The following is a 26,295-nucleotide window of genomic DNA, read 5'->3' on the forward strand; positions in this document are numbered from 1 at the left end:
TAAGTCCGGGAACTTCTTGAATCCCTTCAGATCTTAAAAGTTGCTCTGCTCTTCCTCCCTCTTTCTTTATACCTGCTCAGTCCTTTCAGTCTTTCCTCACTGACTTGTTTTTCTTCTATACTGTCATCCTAACTGTTCCCTTATGGACACATGCTGTTTGTCATTCTTCTTGAAATATGTCATCTAACACTATTCATAGGGTTTTTGTTTATTAGATGTAATGACAGTAAAAGTATTCTAGGATTATTGCTTCTTTCTATCTGATACTGTTGTTAATACAAACCAGACTACATTAGTACTTTGGGAGCCATAGCAGCAGCAGCAAAAACAACAACAATAATAATAACAACAACCACTTAGAGTATTCATGCCAAGTGATTTATATGCACATCTTCTTTTAACTTGCTAAGAGTCTTATGCAGTACATACCATTAGGAATCTAATTTTAAAAGAATATAAAATGGAGTTCAGAGAGTTTTACGTGTTCAATACTACACAGCTAGTTATTGTTAGAGGTAGAATTGTAACTTAGGTCTGTAGGATACTAGAATTTCAGCTACTTACTGTGCTACTATATTTGGATGCCCTGCTGAACTGCCAAACTCTACTGAGTTTATTAGTGAAAAGTCTGGAGATTTTACCACCAATCATTATAATTCGGATGCTTTATTGTTTAAGTATATTTTTCATATTATAACTATTTCTCATATCTTGTATACTGGATATGACTGATAGTCTGTTATATAGGGGTTTTATCAATAATGATCTATTCGAAAGCTTTAATAATAGTTTTTTCCATTCTTTATTTTATACATAGGAATTTTTGAGAGAGGCAGAAAAAATGTGTTATCATTTTACTAATGGTATTTTTTCAAATTAAGAATTGAGCCAGGCGTGGTGGCACACGCTTGTAATGCCCGCATTTGGGAAGCTGAGACAGGAGGATTGCAGTTGGCAGACATCCTCAGCTACTACTTCGGCCCTTTACAACTCAGTGAGATCCTGTTTTAAAATAATAAAAAAAATAGGGCTGGGGTGTAGCTTGGAGGTAGAATGCCCCTGGAGGACCACAAAAAAAAAAGAATTGAGTAAAATTAAGAACAATAATCTTTATAAATTTAGATTGTTTTGAAACAATTGCCGAGGAAATTAACAAAATTGTTTCTTTGAAAAATGGTGGTATTAAGGAGGCTTAAGCAGTAGGCCATAGACTCATTTGAGAATGGACCATTGATATAATTAGATATTTTCTTATTATCAAATTATCTGATTATTATGGAAAATCAGTTACAGGTAAAAATAAAATACAGATTTTTGAAAAAGTCATAGTTTGGATATTTTTGTACTATTAGTTACCAGATTTCAAGCATTACATTTAAGCTTAAACCATCTCATAAATATATTTATAGGTAAATAAATCCAATGACAACTAAGTAATGCTTGGGAGATAATTTGTGAAATAAAGTTTATGGTGCTCTAAGTTGAGGGAAATGGAAACTTCACTTTAAAGACAGAGATATTTATATATGGAAAATAGTTTTTATTTATATTTTAATTGACTAACATCCCTTTTTATTATTTAATTTTACTATCAAGTTTCAGAAATTTTTATGAACTTTATCTAAAAAATACCATTGAAATAATGGGGAAAATATTTAACTACTATATTCAAAAAGTCATAGCTCAAAATATAAATAGATTTCTGCCTAAAAATCTATTATATCATCTCAGTTCTCTTTTTATTATAATATTCCCACTATGTAAAACAACTCAAGTTTTTCAGAAAAATAAAAAATCTGTGTCCTTAGATGTTATTTATTATTCTACTTTAACTTTCAGGTTTACCATGAGCAAACTTTAGAATGTGGCTGTCAAATATTTCTTTATTATTTTATTTTATGAGTATTTTACACATGGAGACTATGATATGGATAAAATGAACATCCCATGAATATTTTGTCAAAAATTATATGTGCATATACAAAATCTGCTCTTTAGCCCATGTTCCCAAATACGCATTGATTCATGATTTTAATACATTTGCCATTTTAAGAAATATTTGCAAACTCCAAATTCTACATTAATGATTTTCAAATGAAGTTTATTAAACAATACACTTTAAAATATTTCCTTATTGTTCATATCATTTTTGCTGATGAAATTGCGATCATGAGTAAAAGAAAAGAGAAGAGGGGTAGGGAGGCAAGAGAAAAAGGAGAAGGATGAAGGGAAGATGGACAGGAGAGAGGAAAAAAGGGAGTGAAATTGAGCATGGACTGTATGTATCTGCTTTACAAAGCAGGAATAGAAATCATCCTAAACCTCATGTTGTCATTTTTTTTTTCTTTCTTTCTCTGCAGGAGTGTTGTGGTGCCAGTAAAGAAGCCACCTCCAGGCAGTTTAGCTGTTACCACCGTGGGAGCCACCACTGCAGGAAGTGGGCTGCCAACAGGCAGTACCTCTAATATATTTGCTGCTACTGGAGCTACACCAAAAAGTATGATTAATACAACAGGTATTGTCCTTATATATTTTTGTGATACCTCATCTTTTTCTTTCTGTTTCTATACTTTCATTTTTTTTCTTATTTGATCTTAGAAGTTAAAATAAATACCCTGATCATTTAAAATAATTGTAAGAAGATTATGCCTTATAACTTTTCAGAACATGTCTCTAGTTCTAAGATGCAGTTTTTAGTGGCTGTTTTAGGGGACAATATTGGTTTTTGTTTTGAGTTTTCTCAAAGCATGGTCTTCTTTCAGAGTGAAATCAATAATATTTGGGGAGCAAAAGTGAAACATAATTTGAACACTAAAGTTTAATATGTAAAAATTAGTAAATTATATCAAGATTATTAAGACATACTAAAAATGTTAGTGAAAGAACATGGATTTGGTAACATTTACTTATTGAATCCAAATATTTATTCTTTGCCAAATCCCCTAGGGAAGGCAGAGCTCCCCCAAGAACCTTGATGATATGCAAGATCCTCAACTTGATAAAAATTAGTGTGACTAATAGCCATTGATTGACATTAAATTAATTTATATTCCTAGGTAAAATTGCATCCAATTCATTGTCCAATAATTTCCTAATGATTCTAAGAACCAAAAATTTCAAATCACTATAAATTTTAAAAGCCTGCCTAAAATATTTTTTTTTGTAAATTTCCAGAAATGTTCCTATGTTCCTGTTGATTATTAGCTAAATAAATCCTTACCCAAATCTTTGTGATTCCATTTTAGGTATTTATACAACGCAAGATGATCCCTGACTTTTCTTCCCTGACTATACTAGTCTTCTCTTCTCCAAACTGTATAGCCTTGAACTTTTCCATTTATTATCATTACTTAGATTCTTCCCATTTTTATTAATTTCGTAGCTCTTCTTTGTGCTTTCTGTATCTACTTGTTTATCATACCACCTGAGTCTGACATACCATGAACAGCACGTTTATGGGGTTGTAGTAAGTAGAATGTACTCTGTTAAACAAATATGTATATATTAGCAAATCAACATTATTAATGGCATTGTGCTAAATAATATATATCTTTGGTTTATTTATATTATAAATAAATATTTATATTTGGCTTATCTGAAGACAGTAATGTCTTTCCACTATTATAATATTATTTCTTATACTCATTTAGTTTTCTAGAAATAGCAATAAACTATTATTTTTACCAAAATATATATCCAAAAGTATTAAGGTTTTAAAATATTCCAGTGTCATAGAAAAAAAAAACTACAACTAGTGTTTTTTCTTGAATAAAGTCCTTATTTTTCTTAAGACTTAGGTAAATGAAAAAATTAAATCACCTCTTTGTATGAGACAAGTCATGATGTTTTCCTTTAATTTATATTTTAAGAATTAATAATAGATATAGAACATATGGTAGCAAAAAGTCTAGTGATAATATGAAATATTTAATATTATAATGATAAATAAAATTAAGCAATAAACTTCTTAGACTATTGTTATGAAAAAATTATAAACCATCATCTAAACTGTGTATACTGTCCAGTTAAGATGTTGGGATTTATAGAAGCTGTATAAATGTTATAGTGGAAATTCCAGTAAGAAACTCAGTTTTATGGGAATTAGTATAAGATATGATAATATTTAGGAACACTAGATGTCCCTCAACTCCATAGCTATTTAATATACTCATTCGTCATATTATAGAAAAATCTCTTCTAAAATGGCATCTTCATATCATTGAGGAGAACTCATTATTTAAAAATCAGGTACAATTATATTCATTATAAATGTACTTAGGTGATCATCTTATCAAAATGAACATTTGATGCTATAGAACCAAAAATTTATGCTCAGACAGTTCATTGTAAAATATGTCTCAGATAATGAAAACTAAAAATATTTCAACACAGCATTAAAGAATTTTCACATTTAAATTGCATTGTTTTATCAGTTTTATTTTATCTAGAATCTTTTTTTCATTTGTTGATGTCTTTTATTTATACATCATTTGTAATATGTATTGTTAGAGTAACATAAGTCAATCAACTGAATTTAAATGCCATAGCTGTTATTTAAATTTATAATGAACTTATTAGCAAAACTACTTAGTAACTAGTGGCCAGTTGGCTTTTGTAGAATTCTGTTTTGAAATTCAGATGAGTAATTTTTCATAATTGATATTAAAAGATAAAATTATTTTGTTAAAGAGCTAATATTTAAGACTAAAAATTATTATTTTGGGAACAGGTGCCGTGGATTCAGGGTCCTCCTCCACTTCTTCTTCTTCTAGTTTTGTGAATGGTGCTACCAGTAAAAATCTACCAGCTGTACAGACTGTTGCTCCAATGCCAGAAGATTCAGCTGAAAATATGAGGTATGTCTTCTACATGTTTTTTTTCTCCTTCCTTAAAAAAAAACCACATTGAGAGCAGTAAACAATAAAAACATATATACAATAAGAATTCCTGGGAGTGTAGGTTAATTACATATTTATATATATTATATATTTTATAATTATATTTCATAATTATGATATTTGGACTAGCTTATATATTTTTTGAAGATTTAAAGAAGTTTATTAGAAAGATAGAAATACAGAAAATAGAAATAAAACCCCATGCCAAAATGGCATGGGGGTGACTCGAAATGAATACACCCATGGGCTAGCTTTTAAACATCAGTGTTATTTTATTTCAGAATGTATGTAAGTATACATATTAAGTATATGGTTATTTCTTTGTCTCTGGCTTTTATTTTCACCATTGTGTTCACAAGATTCATCCATATTGTGTATTCCAATAGTTGGTTAATTTTCACTCCATTTCTCCTCCTTTTGTGTATGTACACTCTAGTTTCCCAATTCATCTTAACATTGATAGGCATTTAGAATTTTCCAATTTTAGATATTATTTTTTTCCTTTAAAATTTTTTTATTGGTGCATTATATTCAAACATCATATTGGGATAAAAAAAAAACTTGTGTGTACAAACATGTACACATTGCTGGTTTAATCCCTACCCAATTCCCACCCCATTCCCTCTCCGTCCCTCCTTCCCTTGCTTGGCTTAGTGATTGACTTCGATATGTTTAATACATTGTGTGTTTTAGAGATTTTCCTCTTCCCCCCTCCTTTCTCCTCCTTTAGATTGTCTTATTTGCGCCTCTATAGGATTTCCTTTTTCAAGAGTTCCTCCTATGACCCATTTCTCCCTAACTCTCACATAACTAGGGAAAGCATCTGATTTCTTATTTTTTGTGACTTACTAATCTCACTTAGCATAATGTCCTCCAGTTCCATCCATTTCCCTGAAAATGATGTAATTGAGTTTTTTTTTTTTTTTTTTTGATGGCTGAGTAAATTTCCATTGTGTACATATCCCACAGTTTTGTAATCCATTCATCTGTTGATGGACATCTTGCCTGGTTCCATAGTTTGGCTATGGTGAATTGTGCAGCTGTGAACATAGATACACATGCATTAGTTTAGTAGTTTGGCTTCCTATCTTTTGGGTAGATACCCAGAAGTGGTATTGCTGGATCAAATGGTAGATTTGTTCCCATTCTTCTGAGGATTCTCTATACTCTTTTCCAAAGTGGTTGCACTAATTTGCAATCCCACCAACAATGTCTTAGAGTTCCCACTTCTCCACATCCTCACCAGCATCTGTTGTTGTTTGTGTTTTGAATGATTGCCATTCTAGTTTGAGTTAGGTGAAATCTCAGGGTAGTTTTGATTTGCATCTCTCTGATTGCCAGTGAGGTTGAGCATTTTTTCATGCATTTATTAGCCATTTGAATTTCTTCTTTTGTGAAGTGTCTATTTAGTTCATTAGCCCATTTTGTTATTGGATGCTTTGTTTTCTTAGTGTTGAGTTTCTTGAGTTCTGTGTATATTCTAGATATTAGTCCTCTATCGGTGGTGTAGGTGGCAAAAATCTTCTCCCCTTCTGTTGGCTCTCGATTGAGGTTCTTGATAGTTTCCTTTGCTGAACAGAAGCTCTTCAGTTTCATGCAATCCCATGTATTGATTCTCCTTTTAATTTGTTGTGCCTTTGGGATCTTGTTGAGGAAATGTTTATCTGTGCCTATGTGTTGCAGTGTTGGACCTATGCCCTCTTCAAGTAGCTTCAAGGTCTCTGGTTTAATTTCCAAGTCTTTGATCCATCATGAGTTGACTTTTGTACAGGGTGAAAAAGTGGGATTAACATCCAATTTTCTGCATATGGTTAACCAGTTTTGCCAACACCATTTGTTGAAGAGGCTATCTTTTTTCCAGTGTATGTTTTTGGCCCCTTTGTCAAAAATCAATTGGCTGAAAGTGTGTGGACTTTTTCCTGGGTCTTCTATTCTGCTCCATTGGTCTATATATCTGTTCTTTTGCCAGTACCATGCTGTTTTTATTACAGTGGCTTTGTAGTATAGTTTAAAGTCATGTATTGTGATTCCTCCTGCATTGTTTTTGTTGCTGAGAACTACCTTGGCTATTCTGGGCTTTTTGTTATTCCAGATAAATTTAAGGACTGATTTTTCTATGTCTGTGAGGAATGATCTTGGTAGTTTAATGGGCATTGCGTTAAATCTGTAGATCACTTTTGGGAGGATGGCCATTTTAATGATATTTATTCTGCCAATCCATGAACATGGAAGGTCCTTCCATCCTCTAAGATCTTCGATTTCCTTTTTCAGTGTTTTATAATTTTCTTTGTAGAGATCTTTTACCTCCTTGGTCAAGTTTATTCCTAGGTATTTTATTTTTTTATTGGAGATCCTGAGTGGAAGTGTTTTCTGAATTTCTTTTTCAGTGGATTTATGGTTGGTGTACAGGAAAGCTAATTTTTTAGGATTGATTTTGTATCCAGATAATTTGCTGAATTTGTTGATCAGTTCTATAAGCCTTTTGGTTGAGTTTGTTGGGTTTTCTAAATATAGTATCATGTCATCTGCAAATAGTGAAAGCTTGAGTTCTTCTTTTCCTATTTGTACTCCTTTGATTTCCTTTTCATGCCTTATTTCTCTGGCTAGAGTTGCTCTCTAGTACTATATTGAAGAGTGAAGAGAAGTGGTGATAATGGACATCCTTGTCTCATTCCAGTTTTTAGGGGGAATTTTTGAAGTTTTTCCCCATTTAATATGATGTTGGCAGTGAGCTTATTGTAGATTGCCTTAATAATGTTGAGATATGTTCTTTCTATTCCAATTCTCTGCAGTGTTTTTTATCATAAATGGATGTTGAATTTTATCAAATGCTTTTTCAGCGTCTATTGAGATGATCAATGTGATTTTTGCCTTTGATTCTGTTTATATGATGAATTACATGGATTGATTTTCATATATTTAACCAGCCTTGCATCCCTGGGATGAACCCTACCTGGTCATGGTGTATGATTTTCTTGATGCGGTTTTGAATGCGTGTTGCTAGTATTTTGTTTAATAGTTTTGCATCCAAGTTCATCTGAGATATAGGCCTGTAGTTTTCCTTCCTTGAACTGTCTTTATTCAGTTTGGGTATTAGTGTGTATAGAATGTATTTGGGAGAGTACTGGTTTTTTCTATTTCGTGAAATAGTTTGAGTAGTATTGGGGCATTTTTAGATATTACAAATAATATTGCTGTATAGATAATAATGCATTAAGTAATTATTGTGGGTGCATTATTATGTGGATACATACCATGTTAGTTGAGTTAATAACTTAGAGTGGAGTTGCTGTTTCATAATTTTTGTGTATTTGCAGTTTTACTGGATAATGCCAAATGACTTTCCAAAGTGCTTATTCAAATTTGATAACTCAACAGCAGAATATGAAAATTCCAATTGCTTCACATCCTTGTTAGGACTCAAATTGTCTGGCTATTTTAAGATTTTGGAATTATAGGAATTATTTTAGTCATTTTTGTGTAAGCATGGTGACATTCCATTGTAATTTTATTTTTCATTTTCCTGATGACTAATGAGGTTGAATATTTTTTAAGTGTGTGTTTGGTTATCTTCTTTTGTAATTGGTTATTTATTGAAATGTCTGTCTAATTTCTTTTTGATAATTGGGTAATATTCTTATTAGTTAGGAAAAGTTCTTTATATAGTTTGAGACTGAGTACTTTAATGCTTATATGGTTGGCATATCTTCTTTTTAACATGGTAACTAGATTTGTTTTTCAAGGATCTCACATAAACGCAATCACACAGTATAGATTTTGTGTCTGTCCTTCTTTTATTTAGCTTAATGATTTTTGTGATTCATTCATGTCTTTTTTTTTATGAGCATTCCATTACTTTTTAGTGCAGAGTGTTAGTTCATATTATAGCTATCCCATGGTTTTATTTATCTATTTACCTGTTGATAGGCACTGAATTTTTTTCAGTTTGTAACAGTTACAGTAATTTTATGGACACTTGAATATATATAAGTCTTGGCATGGACATGTTTTTGCTTCTGTTGAGTAAACAACTAAAAATAAAATTGCTGGTTGAATAGTATGTGTATCTTTAAATTTATGGTAAAATACTGATCTGATTTGCAGAGTAGGTGTGTCATTTTATAGTGCTGTCAGCAATTTGTGGAAGTTTCTTGTCAATACTTGATATTTTGCTCTTTTTAATTTAAAAACTTATAATGACTAGGTAGTTATCTCATTTGATTTAAGTTTCCATTTTCTAAAGATTTGTCATGGTGAATATTGTTTCCTTGTGTTTATGGGTCATTGAAATCTTTTTTTTTTTTCCTTTTGGTTGTATTGGGGTTCCTGGAAATGCTACTACCTCCGGGCTATACTCCCAGACCTATTTTTATATTTTTATTTTGAAACGGGGTCTCTTAAGCCAGCGAGGCAGGCTTTGAACCTGCACAATCCTCCTGTCTCCACCTTTCAAGTGCGGGGATTACAAGCGTGTACCACCACACCCAGCTTTCATTGAAATATTTGCTATTTTAAAAAATTATTTTATTGAGATATAATTACTGTTTGTTTATTATACACGTATGTTCTTTGTGAGATATATTGATTCCAATTTTTTTTCATTCTGTGTTTTACATTAGATTTACTTAAAAGTGTTAAGAAGAAAAAGGTTCCAAATAAAAAAGTATAAAAATAGGTCTGGAAGTGTAGCCCTGAGGTAGAAGGGTTTCCCAAAACCCCAGTACCACCAAAATAAAAAAGTTTGTTTGAAACGGTCTCACAAAATTGCTGAGGCTAGCCACAAACCTGTAATCCTCTTGTCTCAGCTTCCAAGTACTGGGATTACAGGACTGGGCCAGCGAAAATACAGATTTTTAAAATTGATATTTAAAAAAATTAGAATCCATTGCTAGTATTTTTAAAGAAAACCCGTTTTAACTATAAAAATATAGACAAGTTCAACAATAGAAAAGAAAAAGAATTGCTATTAAAACCTTTCACTAGCCGGGCATGGTGTCACACGCTTGTAATTCCCACACTTGGGAGGCAGAGACAGGAGGATCGCGCAGGTTCGAAGCCAGCTGTGCGTGCTGGCTTAGGAGACCCTGTTTCCAAATAAAAATGTAAAAATAGGTCTGGGAGTGTAGCTCGGAGGTAGAAGGGCTTCCAGGAACCCCAGTACCACCAAAACACAACACAACAAAACAAAAAACCTTTCACAAAAAAAAAGCCATATTAGGAACTGGAAAGCGTTAGTTGGATGAGATGTTTGCATTTTAACTATACTTGACTAAATCTGTTACAACTTGTAATTTATAAGAATATTAAGTTTTTCATGCTATAATAAAATATCAGGAGGAGCTAACATAATTTAACCGAAATAAATTATTTTCTAAACTAAGGCATTAAACATTCATACTAATTTGGATTTTCATCTTTAAGAAGAGATTATCCTCTGTGAACAGCTAAAAGTGCTGGACAAAAACCAAAGCAGAACAAAAACATCTCTTTTTTCATACTTTGTTTTAATACTATCTTTTTCAGTAAGAATTATGTTCCCATTGCTGTGGCCCTAAAATACCTAACCACTACAACTTAGAGGAAGAAATAATTACTCACAGTTCTGGAGGTTTTCAGTACCTGCTAGGCAGAGTCAATTCTATGAAGCTCAGGGTATGGTAGCAGGCAATAGATAAAACAAGGGGAGAGAGCCAAAACTCCACTGACCTACCCCCTCCAGCTTTACCCTATCTTTCTACCTTACCACCCAATAAACTCACTAACTCACCAATGGATTCATCCATTAATGAGATTAGAGACTTCATTATTTAATTATTTTACCTCTGAAAAGTTTTTTGCATTGTCAGAACGTAATTCTTACAGGGGACATTCTATATCCAAAGCATAATATTATACCTCTTATTTTACATGTCTTAGTAAGAAACAATACTTTTTTTTACCCTCTGTACAGTCAATGAACTATTAGTCAGTGAACTATTAATAATTCCTTAGAAGTATTAAAATAAATTAATTTTAATTGGCCACAGTGACCCATGCTTGCTGCTGGGGAAGTTGGAGCAGTTGGATTGCTTTAGTCCTAAAGTTTAAGACCAGCCCTGACAATATGGCCAGATGTTGTCTGTAGAAAAAGAACTTATATTTGCTTTCATTTATCATTTCCAGAACTCTTTGTTTGTGTAAATCAGTTCTTGAATAGGTATCATATTCCTTACATTTGCAGAACTTCTTTTAAAAATGATTGTATGTCATCTTCATGAATTCTCTCAAGTTTTGTTATCTGAAAATGTCTTTATTTTACCTTCATTTCTGAAGGAGTATTTTGGCTATATAGAGAAAGGTATGTTTATACCTTTTAGAAGTGGGTTTGAAATCAAGTTAATTCCATGTCTTTTGTCTTGCATTGTTCTAAAAGGAATGTTATTCTCATCTTTGTTCCTCTTAAATTAATGTGTCTTTATTATCTTTTTTCTTCAAACATCCTCTCTGTTGTGAGATTTTATAGCTTAATTAAATACATCTAGGCTAGTTATTTATTAAAACGTTTGATGTTTTCTGGCTTTCTTGCATCTCTACTTTTATAATTTTTATTGTCTTTGGAAAATTCTCACTCATTATCACACAGGGTATTGTAACAAACTCACAGAAATTCAGCAGCTTAGAGCAACATCCATTTATTAATTATCTCACAGTTCTTGGTCTAAAAGTTCAACACAGCTAATATTGGGCCCAAATCTGGATATTAGCAGGGCTTTGTCCCATGTTGGAGACTGAATAAAACTTGCTTTGGGCTCATTGGGTTGTTTGAAGAATCTGGTTCCATCTAGCTGAAGGAGCTTTCTCCTTTCCTGATGTCCATCTAAGGCTGCCCTCAGCTCTTAGAACTTTCTTTCTTTCTTTCTTTCTTTTTTTTTTTTTTTTGTACATGACTCCACCTTCAGAACCAGCATCACTGTGCCACAGTCTTTATTTCTTTTTATTGGTGCATTGTAGTCATAGATCTCAATGGGGTACCAGATGGCAGAGGCATACCTGCATGTATTACTCAGTTCCTTCTCTAATTCCCACTCCAATCCCTTACCCCTTTCTTCTTCTTGTGTTTGACTTTCTGATCGACTTTGATATGTTTGTGAATATACATCATGTACATTATAAAATTTCCCTCTTCCCCCTTCCATCTAACTCAGTTAGGTCACCTATTTGCTGATCCAAGGTTGGTTTCTCCTTTTTGTCTAGAGTTCCTCCTATGACCTATATTCTCCTTAGCTACCACATATTACAGATAGCATCTGATTTTATACTTTATGTGACTGGTTAATCTCACTTAGCATAAGGTTCTCCAGTTCCATCCATTTCCCCACAAATGATGTAATTTTGTTCTACTTTATGGCTGAGTAAAATTTTATTGTGTACATATTCCATATTTTTGTAATCTATTCATCTGTTGATGGACATCTTGGCTGATTCCATAGTTGGCAATTGTAAGTTGTGTAGCTATAAACATAGATAAACATGCATAGTTTCCATTCTTTTGGGTAGGTACCCAGAAGTGGTATTGCTGGATCATAAGGTAGGTTTGTTCATATTCTATATACTGTTTTCCAAAGTGGTTGCACTATTTTACAGTCCCACCAACAATGTATTAGAGTTCCCACTTCTCCACATTCTCACCAGCATTTTTTGTTGTTTGTGTTTTGAATGATTGCCAAGATTCTACTTGGAGTTAGGTGAAATCTCAGGGTAGTTTTGATTTGCATCTCTCTGACTGCTAAAGATATTGAAATTTTTATATATTTATTGGCCACTTGAGTTTCTTCTTTTGTGATGTGTCTATTTAGTCCCCTTGCCCATATTTTCTTAAGTTCTCTGTATATTCTAGATATCAATCTTCTATTGGAGAAGTAGTTGGCAAAAATTTTCTCCCATTCTGTCAGCTCTCTGCTGAAGTTCTTGGTTGTTTCCTTTGCTGCGCAAAAGCTTTTCAGTTTAATGAAATCACATGTATTGATCCTCCTTTAATTTCTTGTGCCTTTGTGGTCTTGTTGAGAAAGTTTTTACTTGTGTCTGTGTGTTGAAGTGTTGGACCTATGCCCTTTTCAAGGAGCTACAAGGTTTTTGGTTTGATTTCCAAGTGTTTGATCCATCTTGAATGGACTCTTGTTCAGGATGAAAATATGGGGTTTATTTCAATTTTTCTACATATGGTTAACCAGTTTTGCCAACACCATTGGTGTAAGAGGCCTTTATCTAGTGTATGCTCTTTGCTTCTTTGTCAAAAGTAATTGACTGTAAGTGTATGGATTTGTTTCTGAGTCTTCTCTTCCATTATTCTATGTGTCTATTTTTGTACCAATACCATGCTGTTTTTATTACTATGGCTTTGTAGTATAGTTTGAAGTTAGATATTTTTATGCCTCCTGCATGATTTTTGTTGTTGAGAACTACTTTGACTGTTCTGGATGTTTTGTTGTTCCAAATGAATTTAAAGACTGATTTTTCTATATCTGTGAGGAATGATCTTCTTTATTGAATGTATATTGCATTGAATCTGTAGATCACTTTTTAAAGAATGACCATCTTGACTATATTTATTCTGCCTACCCAAGAACATGGAAGATCTTTCCATTTCCTAAGGTCTTCAATTTTTTTTTAATGTGGTATAGTTTTTCATGTAGAGGTCTTTTACTTCCTTGGTTTAGGTTTATTCCTAAGTATTTTATTTTTTTTCATTGGATATCCTGAGTGGAAGTGTTTTCTGGATTTCTTTTTCAGTGGATTTATGGTTGACATACAGGAAAGCATCTGTTTTTTTTTTTTTTTAAGATTGATTTTTGTATCCAGACACTTTGCTGAATATGTTGTTCAGTTCTATAAGCCTTTTGGTTGAGTTTCTTGGGTCTTCTAAGTATATTATCATGCCATCTACAAATATTGAAAGGCAGTGGTGATAATGGACATCCTTGTCTAGTTCCTGTTTTTAGGAGGAATGCTCACAGTTTTTCCCTGCTTAATATGATGTAGGCTGTGGGCCTATTGTTGTTGACTTTCTGATATTGAGGTATAGTTCTTCCATTCCAATTCATTGCAGTGCTGTTATAATGAATGAATGTTGGATTTTATTGAATGCTTTTTCAGCATCTATTGAAGTCATGTGATTTTTGTCTTTGGATCTGTTTATGTGGTGAATTACATGGATTGTTTTTTGTTAAATCATCTTTGCTTCCCTGGGATGAACCCACCTTGGTCATGGTATATGATTTTTTTATTTTGTTTTGAATGGGTGTTGCTAGTATTTTGTTTAGCAGTTTTGTGTCTAAGTTTGTCAGTGATATAAACCTATAATTTTCTTTTCATGAGCTGCCTTTATTTGGTTTAGGTATTAATGTGATGTTGGCTTCATAGAATGTATTTGGGAGGGTCCCATTTCTTTCTGTTTCATGGAATAGATTGAGGAGTATTAGGATTTGCTCTTCTATAAAGGTTTAATAAAATTCATTTGCAAAACCATCTGGTCCTGGGCTTTTGTTTGATAAGCTCTTTATTGCTGTTATAATCTTTTTTATTGCTATTGGTCAGTTTAAATTTTCAATATATTCTTGACTCAATATAGGAAGTTTTTGTCTATTTAGAATTTTGTCAATTTCTTCTATATTTTCTATTTTGTTGGAGTATACTTTTTTAAAGTAGTTTCTGATAATCCTCTGGCTTTTCATGCTGTTGGTGATATTTCCTTTTTCATCTCTTATTTTAGTAATTTGGATTGATTCTCTCTTTCTTTTGGTTAGGTTGGCTAGTGGTTTATCTTATTTATTTATTTATTTATTTATTTATTTATTTATTTATTTTTGAGAAACCAGCTCTTGGTTTTGTTGATTTTTTTAAATTTTCTACCTCATTGATTTCTGTTTTGATTTTAATAATTACTTACCTTCTACTGGCTTTGTTTGGGGTTAGACTCTTCCTGTTTTTCGATAGCTTTGTGGTATGTCATTGGGTTATTTATTTGGTAATTTTCTGTTCTTATTTGAACAGTCAGTACTATGATTTTTCCTCTTAATAATGCCTTGAAGGTACCAGAGGTTTTGCCATGTTTTGCCACATTCCTCTTATACTTGGCATTGCTCTGATTTTTCCTTCTTATATAGCTTTCCTGCCTTCCTGTTTTGTCATACTTCTCTGACTCCAGCCAGAGTTTTCTGCTTTTTAAACTGGGCCTATCTATACTTATGCTGGGGTTGGGGTTGAGTTATTCTAGCCTGGTTAAGCCGGGTTTGTGTATTCTTATTTGTTTATTACTCATAGTGCATCATGGGCTTTATATTTTTCTACCTTTGCTTTTTATTTAGTTAGGTACCAGTTTCTGAGAGAGTACTAGTCAGTATTTGTGGTCCCCCCTTACCTTTAGGATTTTGATCCTGTACTTCAGAGAGATCACCACACCATACCCTTTTGTAGGAGTAGGCTGCTGTCAGCTGCTTTCAGCTGCTCACAGGCTCACTGTTCAGGGACATGGTGTTCTTCCCAGTTGTTTGGTTCAGGCTCAGTGTTAGTCACATGTTTCCATAGCTCTTGAAAGTTGGGTGTTTCCAGTGGCTCTGCCTAGTTCCAAGTAATTAGGGGCCTCTAAATATCAGGACTCATGATGTTTTCCTGCCCCTCTCCAGGATACAGGGAATTTTTCTCTTTGTTTTATTTTGTTTTGTTTTGTTTTTGTTTTTCCTTCACCTGGGCCTTCTCTTATGCCATGAAAGTGAAAGGGTTTGCTGGCTTCCTTGCAGGTTCTTAAGACTTTAATTCTGCTTTATAGAGGGGATAGGACGTGCTTTTTACTTTTTCCTGCTGTAGTACTTCTCCTCCTCTCAGCAATGGAAGAAGTTCTTCAGTCCCTCCCACTGCCTCCTGTCCTCCTCAGCAGTACTGGTGAGATGAGTGTAGAAAAAATTGGCAGTTATAACAAACTTCCCTTTTGTCTGCAACTCTGATAATTTTATTCTTTCATATTAGCTCACATTTCAACTTGAGAAGTTTTTTAAAATTTTGAGCTGGAATCTTCTTCCTGGCTTATATGGTCCTCAGTGCCCTGGTTCCTGTGCTCTGCCGCAGCTGAGCAAGCTGTTGCATCCCATGCCTTCTTGGAGATTCCTATCTTTCCTGAAATTTTGAATTTCCAGGCTACTTCATTGCCTGACAACACTGACTTTCATATGAGTCATAACAGTTATGAGTCTATAGATCATCTGGCATTTTCTTGTGATTACTGAGGGAATGACTCTTTAGCTTTAAGTGAAGACGCCATTTATTTCTTTTTAAAAGTTCAAATTCTTAATTAGTAATTTTAAAAAATATCGTGAAAACCGTATACTCTATTAACAACCACTCTGTAACTGCTACTCCAGGAAACACATTCTTAGAATAATCATTGCATATGAGTGGTTTACTGGGGAATGGTTTTGGTAACACCACCTGTAGAGCAATGAAGGAGATTGGTCTGAAGGAAATGTGGAACAATTTTAAGAGAGGTCAAGGACATTACATGGGTAAGCTCTGAAAGTGGAATGGCCTCCAGAGATGGATGTCCTTAGTTGAGGTAAGGGAGCTGGGTATTATTTTATTTTTACTATTATTGTATTTTATTTTATTTTTTTATTTTTCATTGATCAGGATTTGAATGCAAACTACTCAAGAAAGAGTCTCCCCTTGAGTGAAGCAACTCCCTTTGTGGGAGGGTTTCAACTTGAGCCATGACTCTATATCCTCCTCAGAACTTTCCAGGGAATCAAAGTTTCTGTCTTAAAGGAAAATCTCAATGAGACACTAACGTTTCTATTATATTAGATTTTCTTTGGTAATATTTTTATTTAGTCAGAAATTTTAATCCTTGTATCATCTATTTAAAATTGCCTTGACCCTTTATATTACTAGTTTTGTGATTTGGTCTAGTTAAATAACTTCTATTCTTAACTTTGTATTTTTTATTTCACTGTAGTTAAATTTTGTGGTATTTTATTTCATTAGTTGACTGGGAAGGAGAGATTGTTGCATTTCCATGTTCTTTTATTTGTTTTCTCTCTAGAACATAGGCAATTAACAATCTCCAAAAAGTTTTTCTAAGAATCTGAAGATATCCCAAAATTTATTATTATTATTAAAGAATGTTTATTTGGGATTTAGTGTGCTGTATAAACAAGTAAACTTCTTTTATATGAAAGAATTCTGTTAAGTTTCAATTTCTTAATCTTGTATAATTTCATTTACTTTCTTAATGTGTATATCAGGCAGTTAAAAATATGTGTGAGTCTGTTTAGAGGGAATGAAGAGAAAAAGTCAGCTTTAAATTTATGAGATCATGAGGAAATAAGATAAGCAGGCATTTTATTTCAACATCATGTTTTGCTTAATGGAGGTAATGTTAGAAATGTATAATTTAAAAAACTGTGAGTAGGCCATTATGTCACAGATTCTGAGATTTAGAATGCCTTTACTCATTCGGTATCTTGTATGTTAAATTATATCATATCAGAAATTTAGTAAAACCAGACAGAAGGTTTAAGATCAGTAGCTGTCAATCACTGGTCATAGTATGTAGTTGATTAAGAATTTAGCTTTATATAGTTTTTCTATCATTAAACTCTTCTAATCTTGTCTTTTCATCTATGAATTTTTTACCAAAATAATTTTATTTACCTATACTTGAATTTCCTAACTTACATGTAATTATTTGATTAGTTGGAAATTTACCATGGAATTCACTAATATAATCATCTTTTCTATAAAAGCTGTATATTTATGTCTATTTATATTTGATCATTACTTTTATTCTATATTTTTATTATAACTACCCATTTATGTATGTTTTAAGAAATTAACATTTCTGAATCAAATTATTGTTTATTATATCTATGATGTGCTAAAGACCTAGAATAGAAAATTTAAAATAAAAGTAAGTAAAAAGTTTGTAATTTTATATAATTGTGCAAATATAATGGAGTTAATTCAAGTAGAATTCATAATGTATAAAGTATCCTTAATGTGAATAGAATTACAGTTTTTGTAGGATTCTAAAACAGCATTAAAAAATCAACACTTTTTATGAACTATGTTTACAAATAGATTAATTTAGACAACAGGAAACAAATCTTTCTCTTTGCACTATTCATGTATTTAAAATCAGTAAGATCTTGGAAGTTTCTTGAGGCCAAACTTTGTAATTGGTAAAATTTTATAATTTTATGTGTGGGTTTTCAAACATTATTTTCTCTCATAAATTATATTTTTATTCATATAAGTTTCTTTAATTATGCATGACACTTTCTTACTACAGATAAAAGTCAATACACAATTCTTTTTCAACCATACTAATAAGTTCTGTCTTTTAAGTCATATTGTTTTAATCCTGGCATAAGAGCTATAGAATTTCATCTGAAACATTTTTACTTCCTTTGAATGTTGTGTTTTCTACAGTTAGTAATTTTGTTAGAGTGGCTGATAAATTTCTCAAGTGCTGAGAGAAATTTCTTCATGGAAATCAGTAATGCTCTATCTTGAAAGAGTTTACCCTTGCTATTACAAAAAATAGTCAAAGACAAAATAGTCACCAGTCAAATATCGTGAGCACAGTTAGTGTGACTGAAAGGATAAGGAATAGAGAGGGAGGGGGGAATAAGAGGCATAAGCTCTGAGTGTGCCAGCCCAGACCTGCAAATTCCACATGGGGGCCAAGAACTTCCCAAATAGTAAGGCATGAGGTGCTATGCTGCAATTATAAAATGCACCCAAAGATGTTAGGGAAAATTCCCAACTAGTGCACCTTTGCATTATTTCTCTGTACAAAGTATCTTAGACTGTATGAATGTTTTTAAATAAATGAAAGTTTAAAAGAACTGAAAATTTATTATTTAATGTTTTCTCTAAAATAAATGTACTAATTATTTCTTACAAAATAACTTGTTAAAGAGTACTTTGTTTTTTATTTTGCTGCTATACATTTATTTTTTATTTTAGAGAGAAATTCTACATATTTTCATAGTATGTTAGCTGTGGTTTTCTCCCATAGAAACATGGTTTAAAGTTTTTGTTACATGTTAACAGGTCACTTTCTCATATATGCCATAGAATTGGAAAAAGGGGTTTTACATTGTTTCTCTGAGAAGGAAATAGAAATAAAAATATAGGCACTCTATGACTTTTGTGAATTTTTTAAGGGGGGTGTTATTCTATTTTTGCCAGATGATAAAGGAGGGTGTTTAAGCTTAAGTTTATATCTCTGTTGTTTATTTTGATGAATTAAATTGCATAAGAAGGAAGATCACATATTTTTTCACAGTATTTACTCTCCTTTGAAATACATTGGAGAATAGGTAATTATTAGTCAAAACAACAAACTATTTCTTCACTGTAAAAAGTGATAATGAAACTTATACACTTAAAATATTTTGTTGTTAATTAGTAGAAAAGTCTAGAGGTATTAGTTGTTAATGATTTTCTATAATTTAAACTCTGATTTCTTGCTATATAAATATTATATTGTTCTCCCTTTTAGAAAATTTAAATCACCATTACAGAATTATATATAAAAATAACAGCCAGGCATGGTGACACATGCCTGTAATCCACACTATTTGTGATACTGAGACAAGAGGATCGGAGCCTTGAGGCCAGCCCCAGCAAATTAACAAGGCCCTCAGCAATTTAGTATGACCTTGTTTCAAAATAAAAAAAATTAAATAGGGTTGGGAAGAGAACTCAGAGGTAGAATGCACCCTGAATAAATTCCCCAGAACATTAAAAACATTTAATATTGTATTAAATTTTATATGAAAAATGAAAATGTTAGCAAAAGATCAATTATAGGTATTTACTAACCAAGAATGTTTTTATCTGTTATCCTGAAGTCAAAGTAATTTATCATTAATTTCTATTTATATACATATAATAATCAGTTATGTAGAATAATTGAAGTCTCTGATATAGTATTTTTGCAGTTCTGAAATCTCAGAACTGTTAAGAAACCTTTGAAGTACAGGGTGAAAATACCAGGATCAGTGGCACATGATTGTAATCTTGGTACTTGAGTGGCAGGGATAGGAGACAGGAGGATCAGAGGTTCACGGTCAGCCTTAACAAATTAGACCTACAGAAACCTAGGGAGACACTGTTTCAAATAAATAAATAAATAAATAAATAAATAAATAAATAAATAAATAAATAAATAAATAAATAAATAAGGCTGGAGGTCTAGCTCAGAGGTAGAATGCCTCTGGGTTCAATCCCTACTCTCCCCTCATACACAGAGTGTGTGGGGAGGTGGAGTCTAAAGCTAGAGAAAAATATTTTCCTGGCTTTAGTTAGATAATGGTACATTAAAGTCACTCCTGTAGTTATGATGTGAATGTCCATGAACCCAGTATTTTTCTAAATTAATTTTACTACTGCTTACTAATCTTAAAGTATTCGTACCTTGTTCAAAATTAAGCTCAGAAATTATTAATAATTTAGACTTTTCTCTCTTTCATAAAGTCACTCTGATGATTGATTTTTATCATTCCTGAGTAACAGGAATTAGTTTAGTTGGGAAGTCATAGGACATGGTTCTGGAGATGAGAAGGATTTGAAATACTAGGTCCAAAAAAGATGATTCCTTTATGTTCACTAAAAGTCAGGGATGATTTACTATAATTATTATTATTATTATTTTATGGTATTGGGGATGGAATCCTTCTACCTCCAGGTAACACTCCCAGACCTATTTTATATTTTATTTGGAAACAGAGTCTCTTAAGCCAGCAAGGCTGGCTTCAAACCTATGCGATCCTCCTGTCTCAGCCTTTTAAGAGCGGGGATTACAAGTGTGCGCCACCACGCTCAGCTTGATTTACTGTGATTATGATTTATTAAGTCGTAAGAATTCAGGTAGCCTGTTTTGTTTGTTTATTTTTTTTGGGGGGGCTAGTGTTGAAACCAGTACTTACTAGTAGCTAATACTCTCACTAGAACAGTTATCCTCAGAGTATTCCTAGATCAGCAGCAGCATCCCCTGAGAGTTTATGGGAAGTGTGCTTTCTCATATACACTAAGAGCTTGAATCAGACTGTGGGAGAGGGTCTGGTGGTCTGTTTCAATAGACCCTCCTAGCATTCTGATCTACACTAAGGCTTGAGGACAGCTGTCTTAAAGTAGGTGTTTCAGGATTAACAGAGTAGATCCAGGGATATTGGAAAGTCACATCTTCATCAATTCTAAGCCTCTAGAATTCAAGTCCATTTTTCTTGTTAAATGGTGTCCTTCTAGAATATTTTATCCACATGTATGTGGAAGTGACTCAATCCCAGTTTCTTCCATGCTTTCTTCTTTCTCTATAGCTGCTGACCCAGATCAGAGGAAAGACAGTTAAGTGAAATTGCTCATTGTGACACTTTCAGTGTTCAAAGATGTGGAACACACTGTTCTAAGCTGGAGAGCAGGATCCTAGATTATTTTCTAATCTCTGTGTAGTTACTTAAGCATTAGCAGTATATTGCAAATCACTCCATGGTTACTTGTCTCTTTTTTTCATTTATAAATTTTTCCTCAAATATAATAAAAATGTTACCTAGGCATTGTATCAAAACTATCTTTCTTTCTTTCTTTAGTGGTACTTGAACCCAGGGATATTCTGCCTCTGAGCAACATCCCAGCCCTATTTTATTCATTTTTTTTTTTTGAAACATGGTCTTACTAAGTTGCAGAGGACCTCACAAAGTAGCTAAGGCTAGTAGTCAACCTGAAATCCTCTGATCTCAGCCTTTCAAGTTCTGGTATATTACAAATGGGTGCTACCACACCTAGCTCAGAAATGTATTATTTTGAAGCTCTGTTTAATTTCTTACTGGTCTTGTCTTCTGTGAGAAGAATGTGATTTAATGTACCTTTTTTTTTTTTTTTTTTTTTTTGGTGGTACTGGGGTTGCTGGAAGCCCTTCTACTTTCGGGCTACACTCCCAGTCCTATTTTATACATTTTTATTTTTTGAAAACAGGGTCTCTTAAGCCAGCGCGTCTGGCTTCGAACCTGCGCGATCCTCCTGTCTCCACCTCCCAAGTGTGGGGATTACAAGCGTGCACCACCATGCCGGGCTAATGTAACATTTTTATATAGTGATTTTTTAAAAATGTATCAGACTGGCAATATGTAAGAGTAAGTGCAGGTGTGTTGTATTTAAAGTATCAGTTATAAAAACTAATATATTTCCCTTTCACTGTGTACCAGGTCCATTTCTACATACTTGACATGTCTTCCCTTATATTCCTATTAGGTCTTGTGATCATTATTTTGTAGGCATAGAAGGTCTGGTGTTCCCGTAATCACCTAGCTAGCATATAGAAGGCCAGGATTCCAGTCCAAGAAGTCTTAAGCACTTAACATTTACAAGAAATAGATCTGTTACCAAATTATTTGTTGCTTAAGCAAAAGTATTTTCTTCACTCATTTTTTCTTATGTAGAGGCCTCATTGACAATATTTTTCAGAATGCCAAACAGTTGGTTATGTAAGGCCATTAACTTAAATAGTGAATTATGTACTTAATAATGTAGGTATTGATAAAGAAAATAATGGGCTCGTGAAATGAAAATTGCTTACTTTGGCTAAACAAGTCAACTGAATTCCAGTTACTTCTATAATTGTCTAGTTTTTTTTAGGAAATACCTTCTTGAAAGCAGTAGTTAAATTCTTTGTAAGTGGCATAGTGACCATGTAGTAGGTGTTCAAGGCTATTTTCTTTGATGAATAGACAATGGAGATGTAAAATAACCCGTTTTATGATACTCATAGTACTATAAGCAGTCTTTGCCCCTATTAGGTTGCAGAACTCTGATTTCTTTTCACATTATAGTTATTCTAATTTAGCTGCAATCTTTTAAGCATCCTGTAACTATATGTGGACCTGTACAATATCCCTTTTACGTGAAGCTTGTTATTATTCCACAGGATAGAATTGGAATTTTGTTATTTTAAAGACTTTAATTTGGAAGTAAAGTTTATTTGACATTTTATATTGAATTATATTTATTAGTTTTTATTTCTTAATTTCAACAGCATCACTGCAAAACTTGAAAGAGCTTTAGAAAAAGTTGCTCCTCTTCTTCGTGAAATATTTGTAGACTTTGCCCCATTCCTATCTCGTACACTTCTTGGCAGTCATGGACAAGAGCTATTGATAGAAGGTATGATTTCTCTATATATTCTAATTATTTTAGTTTCCTGTAATGTATCTATTAATCATGGCATGAATTTTGCTTCTAGAGGAATATATACTTACAAAAGAATATTGCATCCATAAATTCTAAGAAGAGTTTCAATATATGCTTTCTCTTTACTTATTTTCTTAATATCATTTTGCACAAAGCCAATGACAAAATTTTAAAAATGAAGAACTTTGAAAATTGTTTGAGTGGGTTGATTTGGCTCTTCTAATACCAGTCTTATCAGGGATGTTGTATATTCACTCAATAGGGTAGTATGTTTCCTAAATAATCTCACATATTCATTCTAGTTCTGAGAGCTGTGTTCCTTAAAGTGACCTTTTCTATTCATTTAGCATTTATAAGCACCTTTAATGAGAAGATAATAACATTGTGAAGACATCTGTAAGTGGGAATTGGGAAGCTATCAGCTTTTACTCAGTAGTTGCTTGAGTAGAGTGAGAAAGCAAAGAAGATAAATCCACTGTAGTGAAAATATAATTTATATACCTGTAGTTAAGAGAATGGCCTTGAAAAACATGCTTAATTCAAGGTTGTTTTGTGTGTGCGTGTGTGTGTGTGTGTGTGTGTGTGTGTGTGTGTGTGTGTGTGTGTGTGTGGTACTGGGGTTCCTGGAAGCCCAGCCCTTCTACCTCCGGGCTACACTCTCAGACCTATTTTATATTTTTATTTGGAAACAGGGTCTCTTAAGCCAGTGCGGCTGGCTTGGAACCTGTGTGATCCTCCTGTCTCTGCCTCCCAAGTGCGGGGATTACAAGCATGTGCCACCACGCCCAGCTCAACTTTTGTGTTTTAAAAATGGTTTTGTTTTATGACTTTCTGAGCTGCCGAGAGGGGTAAGGATGATCCTGTAGGTGAATAGTAACTTTAGGTGCCATTTTGGTGGTCCTTGGATTTAGCTACCTTGAATACTGTTTTTGCTTTCATTTCCTGCTTTCTATAGAAGCAGGGAGGTTTCCCTATGCCTGTTTTATTATGGTCTCTGCTGTTTTTATACATTTTTTTAAATAAGTGAAAACAGTTATAGACTTAGTATCTGGGACCCACCAAGTTGAATTCTAGTTTCACTACTTTACTCTGTGGCCTTTGTGAGTTACTGAGTTATTCCAAACCTTAGTTTCCCTTCTGCAAAATAGACTCAGTGATAGCACTTGTGTTTTTGTGAGAGTTAAATTACACAATGCACTTAAAGCTCTTTAGACAATGGCATCCAGTTACAGAGTTGAACAGAAGAGATGCCAGCATACTCTGGCTTAGGCAGTGTGAGCCAGAAGGACCGCAGTTGAATATTAAGCCAAGAGCAGTAAAGATAAAGGGATCTTTGGCTTGACTTTGAGTGGTGGGGGAAGGCCTTTGTAGTTTTGAGAAGCATCAAAATGTCACTCTGGATACCACTCTTGTCATTGTCATTATTATTGCTTCTACTACAAAGTAAAGTAGAAAATGTTCCAACAATGAACTTGAAAAGTTCTTGTAAACTTCAACATTATTTCTTGGACAAAGATTGCGCCTATAATTCAAATAACTTTGTTCTAGATATGTAGGGCTGATTACAGAAAATCATGGGTTCATTCCAATAGGAAGAAATATTTATATCCTTAGTGACGGGATTTAAAAGACTTGAATATTACTTGAGCATTTAATTACTGGATTTCATCTTGTCTGCTTATTATGAGGCACACAACATAAAATCCAGTAATTAAAATTAAGTATAGGCCAGGTGTGGCGACACACACTTGTAATCCCAGTGCTTGGGAGGCTGAGACAGGAAGATCACACGGGTTCTAAGCCAGCCTCAGCTACTTAGTGAGGCTCTCAGCAACTTAGTATGACCCTGTTTCCAAATAAAAATAGGTCTGGGAGTATAGCCCGGAGGTAGAAGGCCCCTGGGTTCCACCCCCAGTACCACCAATAAATAAATAAATAATAAAAAAGAAAATTCAGTATGGTATTTGTTATGACAAAAGCATATCAAAAGTACTGTGGAAATGAAGACTAGCTGGTTTGCTGATAACTTTTGAGGAAGCATGCCCTTGTAACTGGATCAGACGTCGTCATACCTGCCTGGTCTCACTCCTGCATGCTCCTAAAGCCTCTTCCTCTTCTTTATACATTATTGGGAAGTTTGTTTGTATTTCTTGTTTCTACTTAATTCTTACAATAGCTCAACTCTATATTCTGAATTCCAGATAGATTTTGAGTTACCTAGCATGGGCAACTCAAACCAGATATTCTACTGATAACTCAAATTCACTTTATCCAAAATTTACTTATTGTTTCAAATATATTTTCCCTCAATTTTATTGATTTATTTTATTGCTAATATAACTATCAATGTAAACATTTGAGGTAAAAATCAGATTTAAAAAAAATTTTCCCTTAGACTTTGATATCTATAATTACTTGGTGACAATTTAGTATTTTCAGAAATAACATTAATTTGGAGCATAGTTCTTCAAATATTATTTATATTACAAATGTTTTGCCAATGTCAAGCTATGTTTTAAAACTTTCCAAAATAGCATATGTATTATGCTAGCTTAAAGTGGAGGCGTAGTATTAGTTAATGAATTCCAAAGATTATCAGTATATTATTTCTTACTTCCTTTGCTTTTTAAAAATTATTTTGAATTCCTTGTACTTATTTGCTTCTGAGGAACAAGAATGGTGATTATATTTTTGTGCTTTTCTGTAATATGCATTTATAATTGGAAAATTGAATAAACTTTAATTGAAAAACAATCTTAAATGTTTTCTTACTCCTTATAAAAGTCTTTTATTTGTTCTGTATTTATGTATATCTTTGCCTGAATTGTACAGAAATTCATAAATACTGTTCAAGATACAGTAAAATAAAACAAGGAATAAAGCTAGTAATATAGTAATATTAGTAACAGATCCTATACTATTATTAAAACTAAGTCATTGATTCTGCACTAAGTTAACTAGTAGTTAAAGCAGTGGGACAGTAAGTTGTCATAGGGCTAATATTACTGGATGCTAAATTACTTTCTATGGTAATTTTGTGTTCGAATGAATTACTCTAAGATAACTTTATAAAAGCCCTTTGTTGAACAAAGAACATTCCTGTGTATAGCCCACTTTCCAGAATTTTCCACAGCCAAACATTTGGTCTCCAACTTATTTATTCTCATAAGTACAG

General features: G+C 33.0%; 1 protein-coding gene across 5 annotated transcripts in view; it reads left to right on the forward strand.

Annotated features, from left to right (window-relative positions):
* NBEA (neurobeachin) overlaps window positions 1-26,295 on the forward strand; it is a gene marked incomplete at both ends in the record, with an annotated part of 621,684 nt that overhangs the window by 226,964 nt on the left and 368,425 nt on the right. For all 5 annotated transcript variants that reach the window (XM_080719963.1, XM_080719960.1, XM_080719962.1 and 2 more), the window contains 3 exons: window positions 2,361-2,515; window positions 4,730-4,856; window positions 22,966-23,093. In XM_080719963.1, the coding sequence (XP_080576089.1) occupies window positions 2,361-2,515; window positions 4,730-4,856; window positions 22,966-23,093 (410 nt within the window). The remainder of the gene's footprint in view (window positions 1-2,360; window positions 2,516-4,729; window positions 4,857-22,965; window positions 23,094-26,295) is intronic.

The sequence above is a fragment of the Muscardinus avellanarius genome (assembly GCF_963383645.1).
Source record: "Muscardinus avellanarius genome assembly, chromosome: 2".
NCBI lineage: Eukaryota > Metazoa > Chordata > Mammalia > Rodentia > Gliridae > Muscardinus > Muscardinus avellanarius.